General features: G+C 37.9%; 2 protein-coding genes across 4 annotated transcripts in view; both read left to right on the forward strand.

Annotated features, from left to right (window-relative positions):
• LOC143884716 (putative UDP-arabinose 4-epimerase 2) overlaps nt 1-19,737 on the forward strand; it is a 44,657-nt gene that overhangs the window by 16,531 nt on the left and 8,389 nt on the right. For 2 of the 3 annotated variants that reach the window (XM_077388453.1, XM_077388454.1), the window contains exons 7-11: nt 511-652; nt 782-876; nt 2,195-2,324; nt 2,511-2,655; nt 3,524-4,050. In XM_077388453.1, the coding sequence (XP_077244568.1) occupies nt 511-652; nt 782-876; nt 2,195-2,324; nt 2,511-2,655; nt 3,524-3,765 (754 nt within the window). In that variant the 3' untranslated portion in view covers nt 3,766-4,050. Of the gene's footprint in view, nt 1-510; nt 653-781; nt 877-2,194; nt 2,325-2,510; nt 2,656-3,523; nt 4,051-19,737 lie in introns of those variants that run through there. The other variant, XM_077388455.1, reaches the window with a different exon arrangement.
• LOC143883395 (putative FBD-associated F-box protein At1g61330) lies at nt 16,959-19,455 on the forward strand. The gene is made up of 4 exons (XM_077386751.1): nt 16,959-17,119; nt 17,231-18,278; nt 18,369-18,533; nt 18,645-19,455. The coding sequence occupies exons 2-4, from the start codon at nt 17,307-17,309 to the stop codon at nt 19,005-19,007; spliced, it is 1,500 nt and encodes a 499-aa protein (XP_077242866.1). The 5' UTR covers nt 16,959-17,119; nt 17,231-17,306; the 3' UTR covers nt 19,008-19,455.

Raw genomic sequence — 19,737 nt, forward strand, 5'->3', positions numbered from 1 at the left:
AGATCTCAAGGATCCTCAGTTTGATGTGATATTAAAAGGTTCAGGCCTCTGTTTCATGATGGCATTTGGCATTTGGCATTGGGAAGAAAATTATATTTTGGAACGATGAATGGTGTGGTTGTCACTCTTTGAATGTTCAATATTCCTCCAATGGTTGAGTAAAGAGTACCCAAATGTATGGAACACGTTGAAGACCAATGATTGACCTAGATGCTGTCTACCTATTACAAAGTTAATGCTCCAATATTTCCTCGCTTTATCTTCAAACATTCGGTTTTGTATTTTATGATGTGTTTCTTACACTGTAGTGTATGTGTTAATTCATTTCATGTAACACAGTTTTCATGTTACAAATTTTGAAGTCGGAATACAAACCCTATTCACGTTTTCAATATGACGAATTTACTATCTATTACTTTGAATTGTGTGTTGTTGTGCATATTGCCAACCACTGGAAGTCTGAACATTATCTTTGCTCGAAACTAAGTGACATTGTCAGTTATGCCTCAGGTATTATCACAATATTACATCAAATACTTTGGTAGTCTTGGAGGCTATGGCAGCACATGGTGTCAAAACATTGATTTATTCTAGTACATGTGCAACTTATGGGCAGCCTGAAAAAATGCCTATTACAGAAGTAACTCCTCAGGTGAGCTCAAATTACTATTTGAATGTTTGTTGCCCAATCTAATGATGGTAAAGAAAGAAATATACTGTTGAAATTGTGGTTCACTTGAAGTTGCACTCTTTCAACTGCTCTCTTTGTGTCTAAATGCAGGTCCCTATTAACCCATATGGAAAAGCCAAGAAAATGGCGGAGGATATCATCTTGGATTTCTCAAGGAAATCTGATATGGCTGTCATGATTTTAAGGTGGTTTCATATTTCATAATTTAGCTCCTGTTAGTCGTTAGATTATTATTGTATTTTATTTTTTTTGAATAGCTAGAATAAAATTGTTAGACAGACATTGTGTTTTTTGTATTGTAACTTTAATTTCTGATGCATACTTTCCACAAGAGATATTAGTACGATGAACCCATTTCATCTTATGGAGAAATTGCGTGGGAGCTGACATTACCGTTGGAAAAACATGGTGTACTATTAGGAGAGAGGACATTTTCTTTGGTGTTTTCTATATTTATATTGATAACGTTTTTTCTATTAATCTAGATACATTTGTTGGTATGTTATTTATCAACTAATATCTCAATAGTAAACTTTCACATTCTAACATGTTGGGCTTTCCAGTGGCTCTTTGTCTGACTACTTTTATGACTGCCTAAAAGCAGCAGATATCTTAACATGTTTACATTTTGTGTAACATATGGTTGTCTCAGAAAGTAACTTGAGGTGTCAAACTTCTCAACCATCAAAAGCTCTCTGGTCTATGGGGTCTATGGGTAAATACGTTTCCCACAGTGGATAGCCAACACCAATAGAAAGCCAGCCAGAACTTCCTATGATACCAGATCTGAATTACCTTTGAAACCCTAGAGCTCATAGGCCACCACCCAATGATTTTAGAATTCACCTTTGAAATCAAGCTCTACTTTACGCAATAATGTCTTAAAAACATTCCCAATTCTGCACTCTGCACCTGAGATCTGAATGCCTCTGAAACCCTAGAGCTGTTATAGGTCAACACCCAATAATTTTAGGGTTCGCATCCTGGGTCAGGGTTTCCCTCACCCAAGATTCTCTGAAAAAGCATTTCCAGTTCTGGACTCTCACCTTTTAATAGGATAGGTGCAATTAATGTAAGTGCGGATTGCCAGGGTTAACCCAGAGCATCACATAAATACATGGTGTCTAAGACTAACATATCAGTAAGTGGCATAATGCTGAAGTCATGCTGACATCACTCAATCAAATGTTGTCAAACATTGGTGATTGGCTGCGTCTTAAACCTTAGTTTTGTTGCAAGTCAACTAAAGCTTTTTCATATTTTGGTGAGCACTAAACATGCAACACTTTATAGTTTGGAAGCATATTTGTGAACTTCCAATTTCCCATAATGAGCACAATCCATATCCTCCATCCTATATAATCTTCAAATTTTAGCTAGTCTGCTGGAATTTTTGTGAACTTCCAATTTTCCTTACTGAGCACAATCTATATCCTCCATCCTATATAATCTTCAAATTTTAGCTAGTCTGCAGGAAGTAACTCTGTTGATGCACATTTTCAGATATTTCAACGTCATTGGATCAGATCCAGAGGGAAGGTTAGGGGAAGCTCCCAGGCCAGAACTGCGGGAGCATGGCCGAATATCTGGAGCATGTTTTGATGCAGCATTGGAAATTATTCCAGGTCTCAAGGTATGCTGAAAATATGAAGGATGGATGTTTTATTTTCTCGTGACGTACATGTGGGTGTGTACAATGTGCATATTCATGCCATGCTACTATTGTCTATTATATATGCTCTTGAATGCTGTATCTATGAATCCCATATGAGATGAAGTTGTATATATAATAATTGGGTTTTTGTTGGCCATGGAGTAGGTTAAAGGAACAGACTATAACACAGCTGATGGCACTTGTATAAGAGACTACATTGATGTCACTGATCTTGTTGATGCTCATGTTAAAGCTCTTGGGAAGGCAGAACCTGGGAAAGTCGGCATATACAATGTTGGCACCGGAAAAGGTCGTTTTTTTTTATATGGTTGCACTTGTCATTGGGCTTTTGTTTATGCTAATATGATTAATTTCAATCCTCCTTAAAACCTTTTGGATGATATTTACTTATAATCTGTCTTCCCCTTATTTGGATGGCGTGGCTATGAATTTTTTTTTAAGATGACATATTTTCCTTGATACTATAAGAATTACAATGGGGACTAGGAATCCCCCTGGCAATACATAGCATCAAATAAAACAGGCCAGGGCATACCTTGAGCCAGAAAGGCGAAAGAGAAACATATCAGATACATTGCTGTCAGTACTTACAAAAAGAAGTTTACCCCGACTGTACCAAAATAAACACCCTGTCTTACAATCTTGCAACCCTTTATCCATCGTCTTCCTCTACCAACGTCCCCAAAAAAACAGGAATTCAACACAAAGCCATTCCAGCCCCACCGAAATCAACTAATAGGAGCATTTCCCGAGCTCGTCCAGAAAACTTTGGAGGTGGGAAATCAGGAAACCCATGCCAACCGCTTCGGGGTTACTTTCCAAAAAGCCAGGAGATGATCGAGTGTCAATTTCTCCCTCCAGATAAGAGATGGCCACCTCCCTCGAAACATCCCATCCCATAGTCTCCTCCGCCGGCTCCTATCTTCTTGCAACCTCCAGAGATATCGCGAAAGGCACTAGTGGAGACTCTCTCTTCATCATAAGTCATTTTTCTCAACTTGTGAAGAATTTTTTTCAGCACCATGATCTCCATGAATAATTTCTTCTTTCGGCCCCCTGGAAATGAAAGATGATTCCTGTTGCAAGGGGGTGGCTATGAATTTGATAATCTGGTTTTTGTAAAAACTGAGCTTGTCTATGATTTTGTGTCTGGACAGGTAGATCAGTAAAGGAATTTGTGGAAGCATGTAAGAAGGCAACAGGTGTGGACATTAAAGTTGAATTCCTCAGCCGCAGAGCTGGTGATTATGCCGAAGTCTATAGCGATCCTTCCAAGATCAACCGTGAACTGAACTGGACAGCTCAATACACAGATCTTCAAGAGAGTCTGAAAGTTGCGTGGAGGTGGCAAAAGGCTCATAATAACGGATATGGATCGCCCTTGGCCAGGATTTCTTGATACAAATACCATCCTAAGACATAATCTAGATGGACCCAGATCAAATCAGTAGTGCTCCTATACCCTAGGACATAATCTAGATGGACCCAGATCATGTCTGTAAGCTCCTACATCCATTCTTACCTTTTACTTTACAGGAGTGATTTTGTGATACAAAGATGCGAAAGGGAGAGAATTTCTTCGTTATGATGTTATATGGAGGATAGGAGCAGCTCATTTGTTATTATTATGTGAAACAGAAATATCCAATAATGCAGTCAGCAGGTTAGCTTTTACCCCTTTGATGTATGGTGGGCATTCTCTGATTTTTGTGCACTGCATCCCCCGCTAAAGTCAGGAAACCGTTTTCTGAATTTCTTGAAAAATTTATCAAGAAACATTGATAAGGAAAATTAATATCATATGCAAATTTTGACCTATATGAGGTCCGAGAATCATTGTTATCTAGAGCTGCCATCAAAATTGAATTTTATCCACCCAAGTAGGGGAGGGCTCTACTTCGGTGTTAACTTTGCCTCCAACAGATTACCTTGGCTCATTGGAGGGGACTTTCATTTTATTTTGAACAACAATGAAAAAACTGGTGGTAGTGCTATTGATTATATTGCTGCTACTGATTTTCGTTCTTGTATGTAGTTAGCTGGGCTGATGGATCCTGGTTTTCATGGAAATGCTTTCACTTGGTGTAATAATCAACAGGGTCCCTCAAGGATAGGCGTGCAACTCGGGTCGGGTTGAACCCGATTATTTGACTGGTCGGGTTTTTGAAATCCCGGTTGGGTTCGGGTTGGAGAAACTCAACCCGATTTGAATTCGGGTTGGGGTGTCGGGAACCCCACCCGACCCGAAACCCAACTTGTATTAGTAAATAATAAAATATACTCAAAATGAAAGTTGCAAATTTGCCTTTCTGATTTTTCCTCTCAAAAATTTTGATTTTTTATTGTACTTTTAAGATTACCTAAAATGCTAAAAGTCAAAAATTAAAAAAGGAATGATATTATCCCCCTCTGATGCATAAAATCCCCACCTTTCGCGTTACTTGAGAATTTATATGATGGGTGGCCGTGAAAACACGTGAAGTCTAAAAAAGTAGGTGCTTCCCACTCCATATGTTGATCCAAACCGTTCATCTGTTTGGGCACAACGTAAATAGGTTGTGCCCCAAAAATCATTTCCATAGGATGATCCTAACCCTCTGATATGTAGAAGATTACATAAATGATTTTTGGGGCACTCCATATTCAGATCAGAGGGTTAGGATCATCCTATGGAAATGATTTTTGGAGCACAACTTATTTACATTGTGCCCAAATAGATGAATGGTTTGGATCATCATATGGAGTGGGCCATACCTACTTTTTTAGACTTCACGTGTTTTCACGGCCACCCATCATATAAATTCTCCACGTTACTTACCCGTTAAGTTTCAAGGCAAATAGAAACGTTAAAGGCTTAAAGCCTAAAGGGGGGTGAATTTATCCTGGAACAGTGAACAATTATCACAGAAACCATTAAAAGGTTAAAGGTTTAATGTGTTTAATTGCCTAAATGGGGTGAATTTATCCTTGAACCCATTAAAAGGTTAAAGGTTTAATGTGTTTGAAAATCGTATCCGGTTGGGTCGGGTTCGGGTTGAGGAAATGACTCCTCGGGTTGGCTTCAACCCGACCCAAGTTGCACCAGTAGTAGTCAAGGATTTGGTGAACTTGATAGGGTTTTGCTTAACAGCTCCTTTCTCACTGAATTTCCTGCTGTCAAGGTCACTCACCTCCCAAGGGAACGATCTGACCGTGCTCCCCTGATTTTTACCCTGCAAGATAATATCAAAATTCCATGAAATCATTGTTCACCGGTTGGTCCCAAAGAAGGGAAAGATAGTTCGCCCGGTATTGTCGTGGAAAACACCACCAATACCGGTGTGACCCAGGTTACCTTTAGAGTTGCCATCAAAATTGAATTTAATCCATCGAAGTGGGAGAGGGCTCTACTTAGTTAGGCTCTGATACCATTGTTAGTTTAAATCCATCTGATTAAGGGATCAAGGCGCAACCGGATATAAATGGCGATCAAATTAGATTTGCAGGAGGCTTAGTTACTATGTTATCAATGGTGATCAAATTAAAATTCCCAAGGAACAAGAGAACAATATCAAAGTGATTACCAGAAATAGTCATCTCCGCTTGATCTACTCCTTGTTGGTTTCAATGTTTCTCAGACATGTACGCCTTGGAAGTTGAATCGATGGCTCCCTTCGATTACTTGGAGTGGTGGAGAAACCCTTCTTGAAGAACTTTTCTCCAAGGAACTAGAAGTAGAAGATGAAGTGTGAAACAACCAGTTACTCCAAAAGCTTAAGCCATTGGAGAAGGTATTATTACATCTTTGGGAAAAATACAATTACACCCCGTCAACTGTTTTACATTTTCAACTCTAACCCTGAGGTTTCGATATGTATAAGGTAGACCCCCTCTTTTGATACACTATCAATGCTAATGAAGACCCCATATGTGAATCCAAACACTACCAAAAACAGTGGGCCTACATTGTTTGGATGATCCAAAGTGTTCATTTGAAGGACCCTGACATAGTAGGGTGTGCCCAAAAGTTCAGCTCAATAGGATCATCCTAACCCTTTGATATGTGGCCGAACCGTCAACAAAGAGGGTCTACCTTATACAAATTGAAACCTCAGGGGGCCTAGTTGGTGACTTTTAAAAGTCAAGGTTATAGTTGAAAATGTTAGAAGGTTGAGGGGGTATATCTGTATTTTTCCCTAAATCTTTAATACTTTAACACTCCCCCTCACGTGTGGCCCCTTGTTTTTTAAGGTTGGCCTACACGTGGCAAATGTGGCCCCTCTTTTGGGTTTGGCCATTGCATGGTTTGAACCCATGAACTTCTGCTCTAATACCACGTGAAACAACCAGTTACTCCAAAAGATTAAGCCATTGGAAAATGTGTTATTAAATCTTTTATACTTTAACATGAAGGACTAGAGAACTTGAGAGAGAGAGAGAGAGAGAGAGAGAGAGAGAGAGATTGTGAAAAACGTCCAAAACCTGTAACCTTCTAGAGTTCTCCAAAAACCTTGGGTGTCCAAGTCGCCTTGGATAGTTGGATGTCCTTAGTTGCCCAAATCTCTTTCTTTTGTTTAAATCAAACACTAATTAGCAAACGAATCCTAACATAAAAAAAGGAAAAACTCCTTTTGGATTAGTTTGCCTGTTAAAAATATCTTACCAAAGCCAATCGTAATCAAATTAGGAAATCAACCTAGAGTTGGACATTCAAGTCTCCTTGGCGCCCAACTCACATGGGTTGCCATAATTCAATTTCAATCAAATTCGAATTTTAGAAACACATTTTCAAAATTCAAATTTAAATAAACAACGAAACTTTTCTTCTCTCTCAAAATTCGAAGTCTCTAATTGATCAATTAATCTAATTAATTAATCCAAATTAGAAAGTCTTCCTTCCAATAAGTATTAACTAATTAATCTAATTAATTAATTAATTTCCAAAATATGCCACATGGGAAAAATGCCCAACCGTATGCACCATACCATAAGGTGCATTTCCTCACATCTCATGTGGTTAATCAAATCCATCCAATTAATAAATGAAATCCATGACCTGGCTTCTTCAAGGGTCGAACGAGTTATGAGTAGGATCGTCGCAGGGATCCGACGGCCTATTTTGCAGGGCTCAAAAAGCCCCACTACAACCTTGCTTTGTAGTCGCACTGCGGTCGCATTTAGGAAGGTGGTCCCCACCAGGATATTATCTGAAGATGACTGACAGATCATCCAAATACCACTAATCACGTCATATGTTTACGTCCTACCTCTTATTTACAGGGCTAGGTCCTACGGGTGGTGGACACTATACCCACTAGGCCCACCCAAGGCATACTTTCCAATATAACAGACTGGGCTCACAAATGGATTTGCAAAAACCTTTAAAAATAAACAATTATTTTTGAAAATATTTTGATAAACCCTTTATCAAATCGACTTGTTTTAGAGGACTATGTTGAGATTGAAACCATAAATGACTTTCCTCTTTAATCAGAGGTGGAGGATTCCTTGTTGGGCATCCCTATTGAACCCGTGAGCTACCCCATAACCCAAAACTGCCCTCAAGTGACTCTAAAATTAGAACCACAATTGGAAAGCCTAAAGCCATGGATTGGGCCCATATATAAATTTGACCCCTTAGGGCTAAGGACAATAAAGGGTCATGATTGGCAGAATAGCCTTATCCATATTCCTATCCATAGGCCATTCTGTTGTGATCCGTTTAGTGCGCAAACCTTTTGAAGCACCTATGCTACCTGCTTAGGGTCTACTACCCCAGTAAGCGAGATAGGCCACCCCAATTCTTGTATGGAGGCAAAGTCTAATGTTCTACAAGTAAAGATGTGCCGTCTCAACCCCTCATGGAACTTTTAGGTCTGCGAAGAACTTGAATATCATATCTCCTCACCCCTTAGAGTAATAATCCGGCTTCACCAAGGGTCAAAAAAGTTAATAATTTTAATTAAAACTTAGCCATAGGTCCTCCGACCAAAGATTAACGGTCTAGATCCTTAATTTGGAGCCGTTCGGACCGTCGGATTACTTACTATAAATAGTAAGTCCGAATTTACTATAGATAGTAAGTTTTTTTTACTATAAATAGTAAATTCTGTTTTTACTATAAATAGTAAATCCGTTTTTACTATAAATAGTAAGTGGGCCACATGTGTATCAAATTTGAATTTCCTCTTTTGTGATAAAAATTTAAAGAGACCTAAATAACTTGGACACTTGCTATTCTTTTAGACTTAGAATAGGAAACACTTGCTATTCTTTCCTAGACCTAAATAAACTAGGAAAACACAGGATAAAAGAAAGAAGAGAAAAAGAGATGAAGAAAGAAAAGGAAAGAAAGAGAAAACAGAGAGGAGGAAGAAGAGAAGAGAAAGGGGAAGCTAGGGTTTCTCCAATTCGATCTTCGTTACAACTAAGTCCTTAAAACTTGAATTTTTCTTTGTAATTTAAGACCTAACAAGATCCAAAACCAAAACACTATTCACAAATCCCACAAAAATCTATTTTGATAACTACACCAATTCAGTTTGTCTTTTCTAATTTTATGCGAAAAGCAGTTAATTTCAGCACACAATTCATTTTGATAACTACACCAAATTAGGTTGTCTTTTTTGATTTTATGTGAAAAATTGCCAATTTCAGCACAAAATTCGTTTTGATAACTACACCAAACCAATTTGTCTTTTCTCATATTTTTGTGTGGCTGCAAATTTCAGCACAAAATATATTTTGATAACTACACCAAATCAGTTTGTCTTTTCTGATTTTATGTGAAAACTGCCAATTTCAGCACAAAATATGTTTTGATAACTACACCAAATTAGTTTTGTGTTTTCTGATTTTATGTGAAAAAACTGCAAATTTAGTACAAAATACGTTTTAATAACTACACCAAATCAATTTGTCTTTTCTGATTTTATGTGAAAAAAAGTCCTCTTATGCATGAAATAACAGTGATTTGGATATGGACAATGTGGAAAAGTATTTTCAAACTTGAATATATGGGTTAGGTTAACTATTTTGTAAAAGCAATTTTTTAAGTGAAAATTTTATTGCCTAACTTGAATCTTTTAGAAAATAATCTGTGTATAGAATTTTAAAGAGATTTAGGTTGATAAGTTCAAATCATAAATATCATATAAGATTAAAAAGGGGACTTTTAGAATGAAAAGAATGACTTAGGTTATACGTTGGAGTAAGTTAGGAAAATTACATTAAGGGGGAAACAAGTAGGTTAAGAGGAATAAATAGGAGTTAAAAAATATTAGAGAACAACGGATTGACACCTTTGACATGTTATAATTACAGGTTACCCTTCGATTTGACACTTGAGCTATCTTTTACCGTCTCATCATACTTATGAAAAACTCAAGGCAAGTTGTAGTTGACTTTTATGATTATCTATCTTTTTTCTGTGCTTTAAGAACTTTGGAAATCCTCATTTAAGATCTTTTTAACTTTGGCCCATATACATAAACTTGATGTTTTTATATGATACTCTTTATTGATTTATACACACACAAAAGTGTGTGTATATATATATATATATATATATATATATATATATATATATATATATAGAACATTTCCTACACAATTGTGTAGGTAAGTTACCTACACACTACCTTAAAATATAGTGGGGGCCCACATTGTTTGGGTGATCCAAACAATTCATTTGAATGGTCCTCACATAGATAGGGTGTCCACAAAAAATCAGATCCATAGGATCATCCCAACCCTACGATTTGTGGAGGTAAAATGGACATGTATAAACCTTCACAAATTAGTTCATTTTTTGCCTCCATAGTTTGAATGGTTAGGATGATCCTATGGATCTGATTTTTTGTGGACACCCTATCTATGTGAGGATCATTCAAATGAATGGTTTGGATCACCCAAACAATGTGGGCCCCCACTGTATTTTAAGGTAGTGTGTAGGTAACTTACCTACACAAGTGTGTAGGAAATGTTGATATTGATCCACATAGTATGTGTGTGATGTGTGCTCCATGTATATATATATGATGCTTTATATTGAGACCATGTTCTTTACACATGATGTAGCATTTCACTTTAGTTACTCACATTTGTATTCCTTCGATATCTTGATATGTTACGTAGTCTTTCTATTTCATATTCTATTGATACTCTCTTTACCTATGCTCGTTACCTTTGGTTATTATTCGTATTCGCCTATTGAGGTAATCATTTGTCTATCTTTGTTTTGATTGGCCTCTCTGGCTTGATAAATTTAGATCATCATTATAATACAAATTATTATGATTCTTTTATTATACGAGTCTGTTATAAACTTGTGCAGCTTGCCTGACTCAGTTACTACCCACAGGTTTTGTAGGTACATGTGATGACATGATGGCATGAACACAAATAAGGGAGCTAAAGGGATCAAAGGAACAATGTTTGGCCATGTGACCTTGTCGGGCAAAATGACTTTACTTTGTGAGTTGAATTGAGTTTCTTTTTAGTCCGCTTATTTCCCCTTTTGGGTAGGGCTGGCAATTTCACCCGAAAAAGCGGGGATCCGCCCCGCCCCGCCCCGTTTGGGGAGGGGATTCCCCGATTTGAAAGGGGAAGGGGAAGGGGAAGGGGATGGAGTTGTCCCCGCCCCGCCCCGCCCCGCTAATCAAATAATCAATGCCATTTTTTTTTTGTAAATTTTTAAGGAAAACTACTAGAAACTCTGTGGATCGGCTACAAGATTCCCCCAAACATAAACTTAGCTTGTCTTTTCCTTTTAATTAGCTTCTGAGAGCATTTTGGGAACTATAATAACCTTTTCACAGATGTTGAAATAATAAAGACAAGCTGAGACGCTGAGTGTATGCAATTATCAAAAAATCGTAGTGCCAACAGGCCCAATATCGGTGGCGAAAATAAAATAATAAATTGCATTTTTATTTTGGTTAGGGACTTAGGGAGTTAGGGTTTCCTTAATTCCTTCCCACGAAAGAAACGACTTAAAACTGATCTGAACGATCCTAGCCCCACAATAAAAAATGTACAATTTATTTGTGGGAGATGATTTTTCGCCCCCTAGTTGTGGATCAGCTAATCTCAAATCTAGCAGGCGGTGGCCAAAGGCCCAAAGTGCCAATTGCCAAACCATACCAACAGCTCGGATCACCTTGCGTGTGTGCCACGTACCACATTACTACATTAGATCACAAAAAACAACAACCCAGAACATGACTCGCTTCGGATGATCTGGATTGTTCATTTGCTAGTCCCTAATTTGGTATGGTATTGAACGGCCAAAAATCATCCCAAATTAGATGGTTTCGATCATTTCCCCAGTAATTAGATTGAGATGTATCATTTCCCCACTCCCCAGTAAATCAGTAATTAGATGGTATGACTATGGTATTGAACGGCCTTCACAGAAACTGAGAGACACAACACATAGAATATCAAATGGACACTAAAATAATAGGGATAATTACATTTACACCCCCTCTAGTTTCTGACACATCCACTTCCACCCCTATAGTTTAAAATGTGACAAATACACCCATGTAGTTTCAATTTGTTTAAGGTAGGCCCCCTCAGCTGAACTGCTGAAGGTTCGTCCAAAGATTGAAGGGTTAGGATGATCCGATGGAGCTGATTTTTTGGGCACACCCTATCTATGTCAGGGCCCATCAAATGAACGCTTTGGATCATCCAAACAATGTGGGCCCACATTATTTGGATGATTTTTTGGTAGTGTTTGGATTCGGGTATGGGCCCACATTATTTGGATGATCCAAAGCGTTCATTTGATAGGTCCTGACATAGATAGGGTGTGCCCAAAAAACCAGCTCCATCGGATCATCCTAACCCTTCAAGACTTCATACACTTGATCTGTCTAACAATTTCTTCACTGGCGAAATTCCCTCTTCTTTAAGCCACCTGAAAAGCCTTGAATACTTGTAAGTACCTTGTTGATGAAGAGAAAAGTGCTTCTGAAGTTCGATTGTTTTAGTTCTTGAACAGAAACCCATAAAGAAAATATATCAATTTTTTGAACCATTGAATTATTTCAACTTCTTTGACTTCTTTCTCTGAATTGACAAGTAAAAACATAGATGATTTTGTATTTGCAATTGTGTTCTTGGCCTGATTCTGACGTTGGATATTTGATTTGAAAGTTGAAACATCAGGAGGCTTAACAATAACAGTCTTTCAGGAGAATTCCCTTTGTTTCCGAAGGATGCGGGGCGGGGCGGGGAGGGGAGGGGATTTTGTCCCCGAAGGATGCGGGGAGGGGAAGGGGAAGGGGAAGGGGATTAGATATTCCCCGCGGGGAGGGGAGGGGGATTGCCCACCATCCCCGCAAAGGGGAAGGGGAAGGGGAGGGGGAAAATTCCCCGCAGAGGGGAAGGGTTAGGGGACCCCAACATCCGGCCCCGACCCGCCCCGTTGCCAGCCCTACTTTTGGGTAGCGATTCGGATTTTGGAATTTTGGAATTTGAAAAAAATAATTTCATGAATAAAAATTTGCCACAAATTTGGTCGTTACACTTAGGATTTGTGAGTCCATGAGCATGATATTCCTACAATGCTACCTAAGGACAAACGTTGTAGAATCGAATAAGCACATCACACACTCCAAGATATACCTAGTGGGTGTCATAAAACAAAAGCTTTATTAATAAATTAAATAGTTCAATACGTCAAATCACTGGCTTTTAGGGCATATATGCTAACAGTAACGCCCTTAAATACTAAAGACACTCTTGGAACACCCTTGGACGTATATTTTATTGGTAACCCATTATGCCTCTAATTGGTTATCATTTGATGGATTTGTAGTAGATTTCATTGTTGAGGGATTAGAGTATGCTTTATTTTTCATCTTTGTACTACATTGGAAGGCTCCTTGTCAACCCTAAAGTGAGCTTGGAGTTGAGTTCAGATGAGTGTACGAGGCACAGATTCAACCTCGGGACAGAGCTTTGGGGATAAAAGCTTGTAGTCAATTTGGACTTCACCAGTAAGAAGACCTGGTTAGTGGAAGCCATGAAAGGGATATTTATGGAGTAGATGTAGGACGGTTTGTACCGAACTACTATAAAAACATCGGTGCACTCTCTTACTCTTGCTCTATCTTTTGTGAATGTGTTTTTATCTTCTTGATTTTAATTGTAAATTTGTTATTTGAATAATTTATTAATTAATCTTTTAAAAGAGCAAATTTTTTTAAAACCCAATTCACCCCCTCTTGGATTGCCACATAGGCTAACAGTTTCTAGACGATTGTGAGTTCTTGTTGTTCACAGTCAAATGCCAATTTTAGAAAGAAAAAGTGTTATAACCCTTCTTTTAGTTTCCTTCGATTTTTCAGTAGTCTTCTTAGTTGCTTTTACTCGAAGCAGATAAGAAAAGGGGGTGAAAATCTCAACCCTAAAGATATTGCATGTTTAAAAATAGTAGTTAGCTTGATACACTTTCGAATCCTTAATAACCGATAGATAGGTTAAATATTAATAATATACCAATTTTGGCTCCCGTTTCAGAAAAAAATATACTAATTTTGGCACCCGCTTCAGAAAAAAAAATCTCTTCCTCCCCTTCTCTTTATAAATATCTAAACAATCTTCGAACGCCTAAACCCTAGATTGCAAGTTTTCAGTCTCAACCCATTTCCTTTTCTTCTTCTTGCCCCTTACTGGCTTGGTACTTTCATTGCCAGATCGTACTAAAAGTCTATTTGCATTGAGTTCAAAGGCTTCATATTGCCCAATCATCTTCCTTAAGGTAATGAATTTTATTTCTTTATTTTCAGTTTATATATCAGACATATTCTTGATTAATTTCTCCAAGATTATGGATACTCAATCGACAATAAATTGGATACTTTACTCATGTTCACTTCTTGGGTTGGGATCAGACTCCATAAAGTACATATAGACCCCCTCAACTATCTGACATTTTCACTTCTAACCCTATAGTTTCGAAGTCACCAATGACACCCCCAAGGTTTCAATGGATTTTTTTAACATGACGGAGTGAACAGAGAGTAGGAAATGACTATAATGCCCTTGTCCTCCCCAACTAAAAATTAAGGTTTTCATTCTTGAAAACAGAAAATTAGGGTTTGATTCAAACCCTCGTTTATTTATCAGCACAAACCCTCGATGTAGGGGTTTTATTTGTCTTCATTCACATCATTAACATGCTTTGCACAGAAACCCTAATATTTTAGGGCTTTTAAAATTTTTATCAGTGTTTTCTTCTTGCAATGTGGGGTTTGATGTAGCCATAGGGTTGGGTTTCATTGTCTGTGGTGGTGGTGTCTTGAAGAAGAGAAGATCTCTCTCTCTCTCTCTCTCTCTCTCTCTCTCTCTCTCTCTCTCTCTCTCTCTCTCTCTCTCTCTTTTCTTTTGTTTTTGTGCTTAAAAAATGGGTCGAGGATGGAGGAAAGCGGCGACGAAAGAGGGTTTCAGAAGGAGCGAGGATGGAAGAAAGATTTAGGGTTTAGGGGTACAGAGATGGGTTTAGAGGTACAACGACCGGAGATGGAGAGGACGGTGGTGGCCGGAGATGGCGACCACGGCGGTGGTAGATCCGGTGTCCATGATGAAGGAAATGTCGTCACCCTAATCCCTCTGCAAATGGCTTAACACCAGTGACGAGGGTATTTCTATCCTCAAAATATTAACCCAGGTTAGTTTCAGTTTTTCCGTCAAGTTAAACTGACGAACCGTCGATGGAAGGAGTCTACCTTATACAAATTGAAACCTCAGAAGATGTACTTGGTGACTTTTAAAAGTTGGGTTTAGAAGTGAAAATGTCAGATAGTTGAGAGGGTCTATCTATATTTTCCCCTTTTTTTATTTGGGAAATGATTTTAGGACACCCATGGAAGGTGGCATCCCTGAGATTGTCACTCCCCATGCAACCTTCATGTGGGCCTGACAACGTGCATGAGTTGGACCACATGCGGAGTCCCAAGGATACCACCCTCTCCAACATCGTGCCAGCAATTCTTTTTCCTCCTCCTCCTCTCTCTCTCTCTCTCTCTCTCTTGGTTGTTTTGGCATGTACCCAGAAACAATTTTTTTTCTTTTTCAAGTAGCTTGCTAGCAGGACATCGAGAGGTTCTCTTCAGGCTAGCAATCCCTACATTTCCTACATATGGGGTAGATCAAGTATGTATTTTGGCTTGCATATAGACCACACAAGGAGTGATAGTCCATAGGATGTTGTCCTCCCTAGTGCCACAAGGTCATTTAGTCCAGTGTTGTTCGCATGGCCAATGGGCCCGTGACTTTGTTGTTTCATATGTACAAAAAAGTGTAGCTATCAATAGTGGACCCGCACAGATCTCGTCATCAGATCGAAGGCCCGTGACATCAGGCATCCTCAAATTATCTTTGTTTTTTCAAATACTGCATGTAGTTCTTTGCTTTTGCAAATACCCACTCACGTTGTAGGGGTATTTTGCAAAAACAGGAACCTCATGTTAAAGTTTATATGGAAACATGTGTTTGTGGCGAAAATTACTAAAATACTTTTTTTTATCTAGAGGAGCTACACGATGTCAGCACCTATTAGACAATTTAACCCTCCGATTTGTGGATATTTTGCGTCATTATTTTCTTATTTGCCAAAGTGTCCATTATATAAAATAAGGTAAAAGATTTAGTAGGGATGACCCCTTGTAGGATGATTCGCACCCTTTAATGTGAATTGACGTCAAAAAGCGTCAAGACTTTAAGGCATTTTGACTTAAATTCACATTAAACTGGTGTGAATCATCCTACAGGGGTGTGAATTTATCTTGTGGGGCTTCCAAGATGATATTTTAATTTTGAAGTGGTATATCTAGAGTATATAGATAAAGCAATTTACTTTCATAAATCTAAAAAAAACTTGAGGGATCGATTTAATGAGTTCACCTACAAAGTACGAGCGGTGGATATGTGTGTTAAAAATAGATTTATAGCTGCATTTATAGTATAGTATAGATAGATGTACATGGGTAGGTCCTACACTAATTAGAAATATAGCTGCATTTATAGTATAGATAGATAGATGTACATGGGTAGGTCCTACACTAATTAGATATATACATACATTTATATACACGATATACACAAGCAATTCATTAATATACTATTGATGCTTAATACCTTTCATATAGCATTTGGCACAACCATGTTTTGATAATTGTACTAGCTCATCTCTGTCTTCTACAACCATGTTTTGATAATTGTACTAGCTCATCTCTGTCTTCTACAACCATGTTTTGATAATTGTACTAGCTCATCTCTGTCTTCTACAACCATGTTTTGATAATTGTACTAGCTCATCTCTGTCTTCTACAACCATGTTTTGATAATTGTACTAGCTCATCTCTGTCTTTTACAACCATGTTTTGATAATTGCACTAACTCATCTCTGTCTTTTATTATTTAAACAACGTAACTCTCAAAGGTTATTACAATTCCCAAAAAGATCTCAGAAGCCCATTAAAAATAAAAGACAAGCTGAGTTTGTGCAATTATTAAAACATGGGTGTTTTTATATGGTGTGTGTTGACGAATAGTACGGTATTTTTCCACTTGTTTGTCTTTCCTAAAAATGGCTGCATTTCCACCTTTTGTATGTTTTTCGTCAAATGAAGTCATATTTAGGAAAAGAAAAATAGAGTGAGTGAAAATGCATGCAGAAGTGTGTTGGAATATCATTTCTCAAATGAATATTGTACATATGTTTTAGGGAGGAATGCTTTAGTAGGGAATATGTTTCCATTGTATGTATGCTGAAATTCCTTATCAAAAATTTAGAAATTTATCTCAGTTCAATAGAACTAGACCCCTTTTAAACTAACAAATTTTCTTTCACTTGTTCTTGTTCTTTGCAGACGTGGGTATTTGAACAGATAGAAGAAGAGTCTTTCTTTCAAAAGGTAGTGACCATTTTTTAAAAACAAGAAGAAAATGGTGAAAAGACAGGAAATAGAGACCAAGAAAAATTTCCTAGGTAGCCTAAAACCCAAGAGAACTCTCCAAAAAGAAAGAAATCCGAGGCCTGTAACCCATGATCAAAGCAATAATAATGGATGCAGAATTGATCTACCCGCTGATGTTATTGACAACATCTTTTCTTTCTTACCAATGAACACTGTGAGGTTGATCGGCGAACGGTCTAGGAGATTCAAGCGTTCCTATATTTCCAATCGCCACCTTAACTTCGATAGAAAATTTGCCAAAGGATGGAAAAGAGAAGACTACACAAAATTCATCAATCATATTAAGTCATTCCATTCATGCCACAAGGTATTTTCTCTCAAACTCTTCTTACATGTGGAGGATGATGAACATTATAAAGTAGAGGATTGGATTGATTTTGCTGCAAGGAAAGCGGTAGAAGACCTTGATCTGGAATTCGCCAAGCGAAAACAGCGTTTTAAGTTTCCCACTAGACTTTTAAACAACATATCAGTCACAAGTTTGAAGCTATCCTTTTGTGAACTGAATCCCCCTTCGGATTTGAAAAGGTTGCACTCTCTGAGGACTCTATTTCTGTATAAAGTCAGATTGAATGAAGAGACATTTCAAGTGATATTTTCCGATTGTACGTTTCTCGAGAACTTGACACTCAAGAATTGTTCGATGCTCGGTCGCTTGGAAATTCCCACTTCATTTCTGAAGCTCAAAATATTGAGCATAGTGGATTGCTTGAAACTGGTGGAAGCTGTCCTCGGCGCCCCGAATCTAAGTTCATTCCATTTCTCTGGTAAGTTTTCAAAGATCACTTTCTCTAATGAAGACGCGTTGAAAGTGAATTTGAGAGACGCGGTACTTAGATTCACCGGTGTGCATGGATGGGAGCAACTTGGTCAATTTAGAAAGCTCATGTTGGACCTCTCTCATGTCGAGGTCCTAACTGTCAACAGTACAGTCATCGAGGTATGTGTCTCATGGGCCTTGATGTTCTTTCTTGGTTTGATTATCAATTGAGTATTTGATTCATAAAAATGAGTTTTAATGTTACTGCAGTGCCTGGCTCCAAATATGACGGCAGGAATGCTTAATTTAGTACCCTTTATTCTTGATAATCTAAAGGAATTTCAGTTGTTGATGGAGCCGATGGGAGCTTGGAATTCCTTTGAGATAGCATTCTTCCTCACCAAGTGTCCAAATTTGGAGAAAGTTTTCATCGATGTGAGTTCACTTAATAAATTCTAATTCTTTTCTATTTCATGTCACTAAATTCCATATCTATCATCTTCCTCTTATGCATCTTCTTTTCAATCTTGATCCAAAAATTTACAGCTCAGAGGATTTTCATTCCATTGTGAATTTTATTCGGACCTATGTGAGCAACACCTGTCCACACATTTTAATTATGCGTTCCCCCACCTCAAATATGTTAAGTTTGAGGGCTTCAAGTACAATACAAATGGGACACAACTTCTGCATATTTTTCTTGACAATGCTAGTGTCCTGGAGACTATGGTTTTAGTCTCTCCGAGGAAAAAGAGGAAAAATTCTCGAGAAATTGCTGCTGAGGACAGGCTGAATGACTATTATGTAGAAGAACTGAATAGAGCCTATTTACATTCAAGCATAGTCGCATGTGAAGAATCCAAAGATACTTGTGAACTCCAACCAACACATGATCATATTAGGGGATGACATAAAGGAGTTGCCTGCAAATTTCTAGTCTTTAGGTGTCCGCCATAAGCTTTTGCCAGACTCTAGGAGGAACTTGAGGCTCCAAATTCGACTCAGCTTCAAAGGTACAATCTCAAGAAATTTGGATGATATACTGCTATACTGCAATTTACATTAAGTTACACCTCATTTTGATATTGTTGAATTAAGTTATGGAATCTCATTGTAATGCCAAATGGAATTCTCACCCAATTTTAAATGAACGGAAATGAATGAGAAGTGTGTGAAAATATTCCCAGTCATGAATTTCAGTTGCTTTCATGAATAGGATTGTTTGCTACCTGTGATTGGCACAATGTTCTTTTGTTTTTGATATTGTTGAATTACGTTGAATCTCATTGTAATGCCAAATGGAATTCTCACCCAATTTTAAATGAATGGAAATGAATGAGAAGTGTGTGAAAATATTCCCAGTCATGAATTTCGGTTGGTTTCATGAATAGGATTGTTTGCTACCTGTAATTGGAACAAAGTTCTTTTGTTGTGTTACCAATAATCTTTGCATGAACAAACCCCATGACTAAAATGATGAAACAGGTTTGTATCTCTCAACACAATCTCTCGATTTTCAATCTTCGAAATTAGTTTCAAAGCAGTATGACAGTCCCCACAACAACGTAGATTTTGCATGATCTGGATCCGAGATCCTTTGATGGTGCCAACCAATGCAAAGGCCACAGCCAACTTTTCA

This window comes from Tasmannia lanceolata, unplaced genomic scaffold (genome assembly GCF_043159265.1).
Source record: "Tasmannia lanceolata isolate RefF3 unplaced genomic scaffold, GAP_Taslan_0.1 ptg000008l, whole genome shotgun sequence".
NCBI lineage: Eukaryota > Viridiplantae > Streptophyta > Magnoliopsida > Canellales > Winteraceae > Tasmannia > Tasmannia lanceolata.

Bases quoted from the DNA above. Each gene is read 5' to 3' on its own strand.
- LOC143883395 (XM_077386751.1), top strand. From the start codon at position 17,307: ATGGTGAAAAGACAGGAAATAGAGACCAAGAAAAATTTCCTAGGTAGC. The intron at 18,279-18,368 runs GTATGTGTCTCA...ATGTTACTGCAG, and splicing joins TCAACAGTACAGTCATCGAG to TGCCTGGCTCCAAATATGAC. The intron at 18,534-18,644 runs GTGAGTTCACTT...AAAAATTTACAG, and splicing joins TGGAGAAAGTTTTCATCGAT to CTCAGAGGATTTTCATTCCA.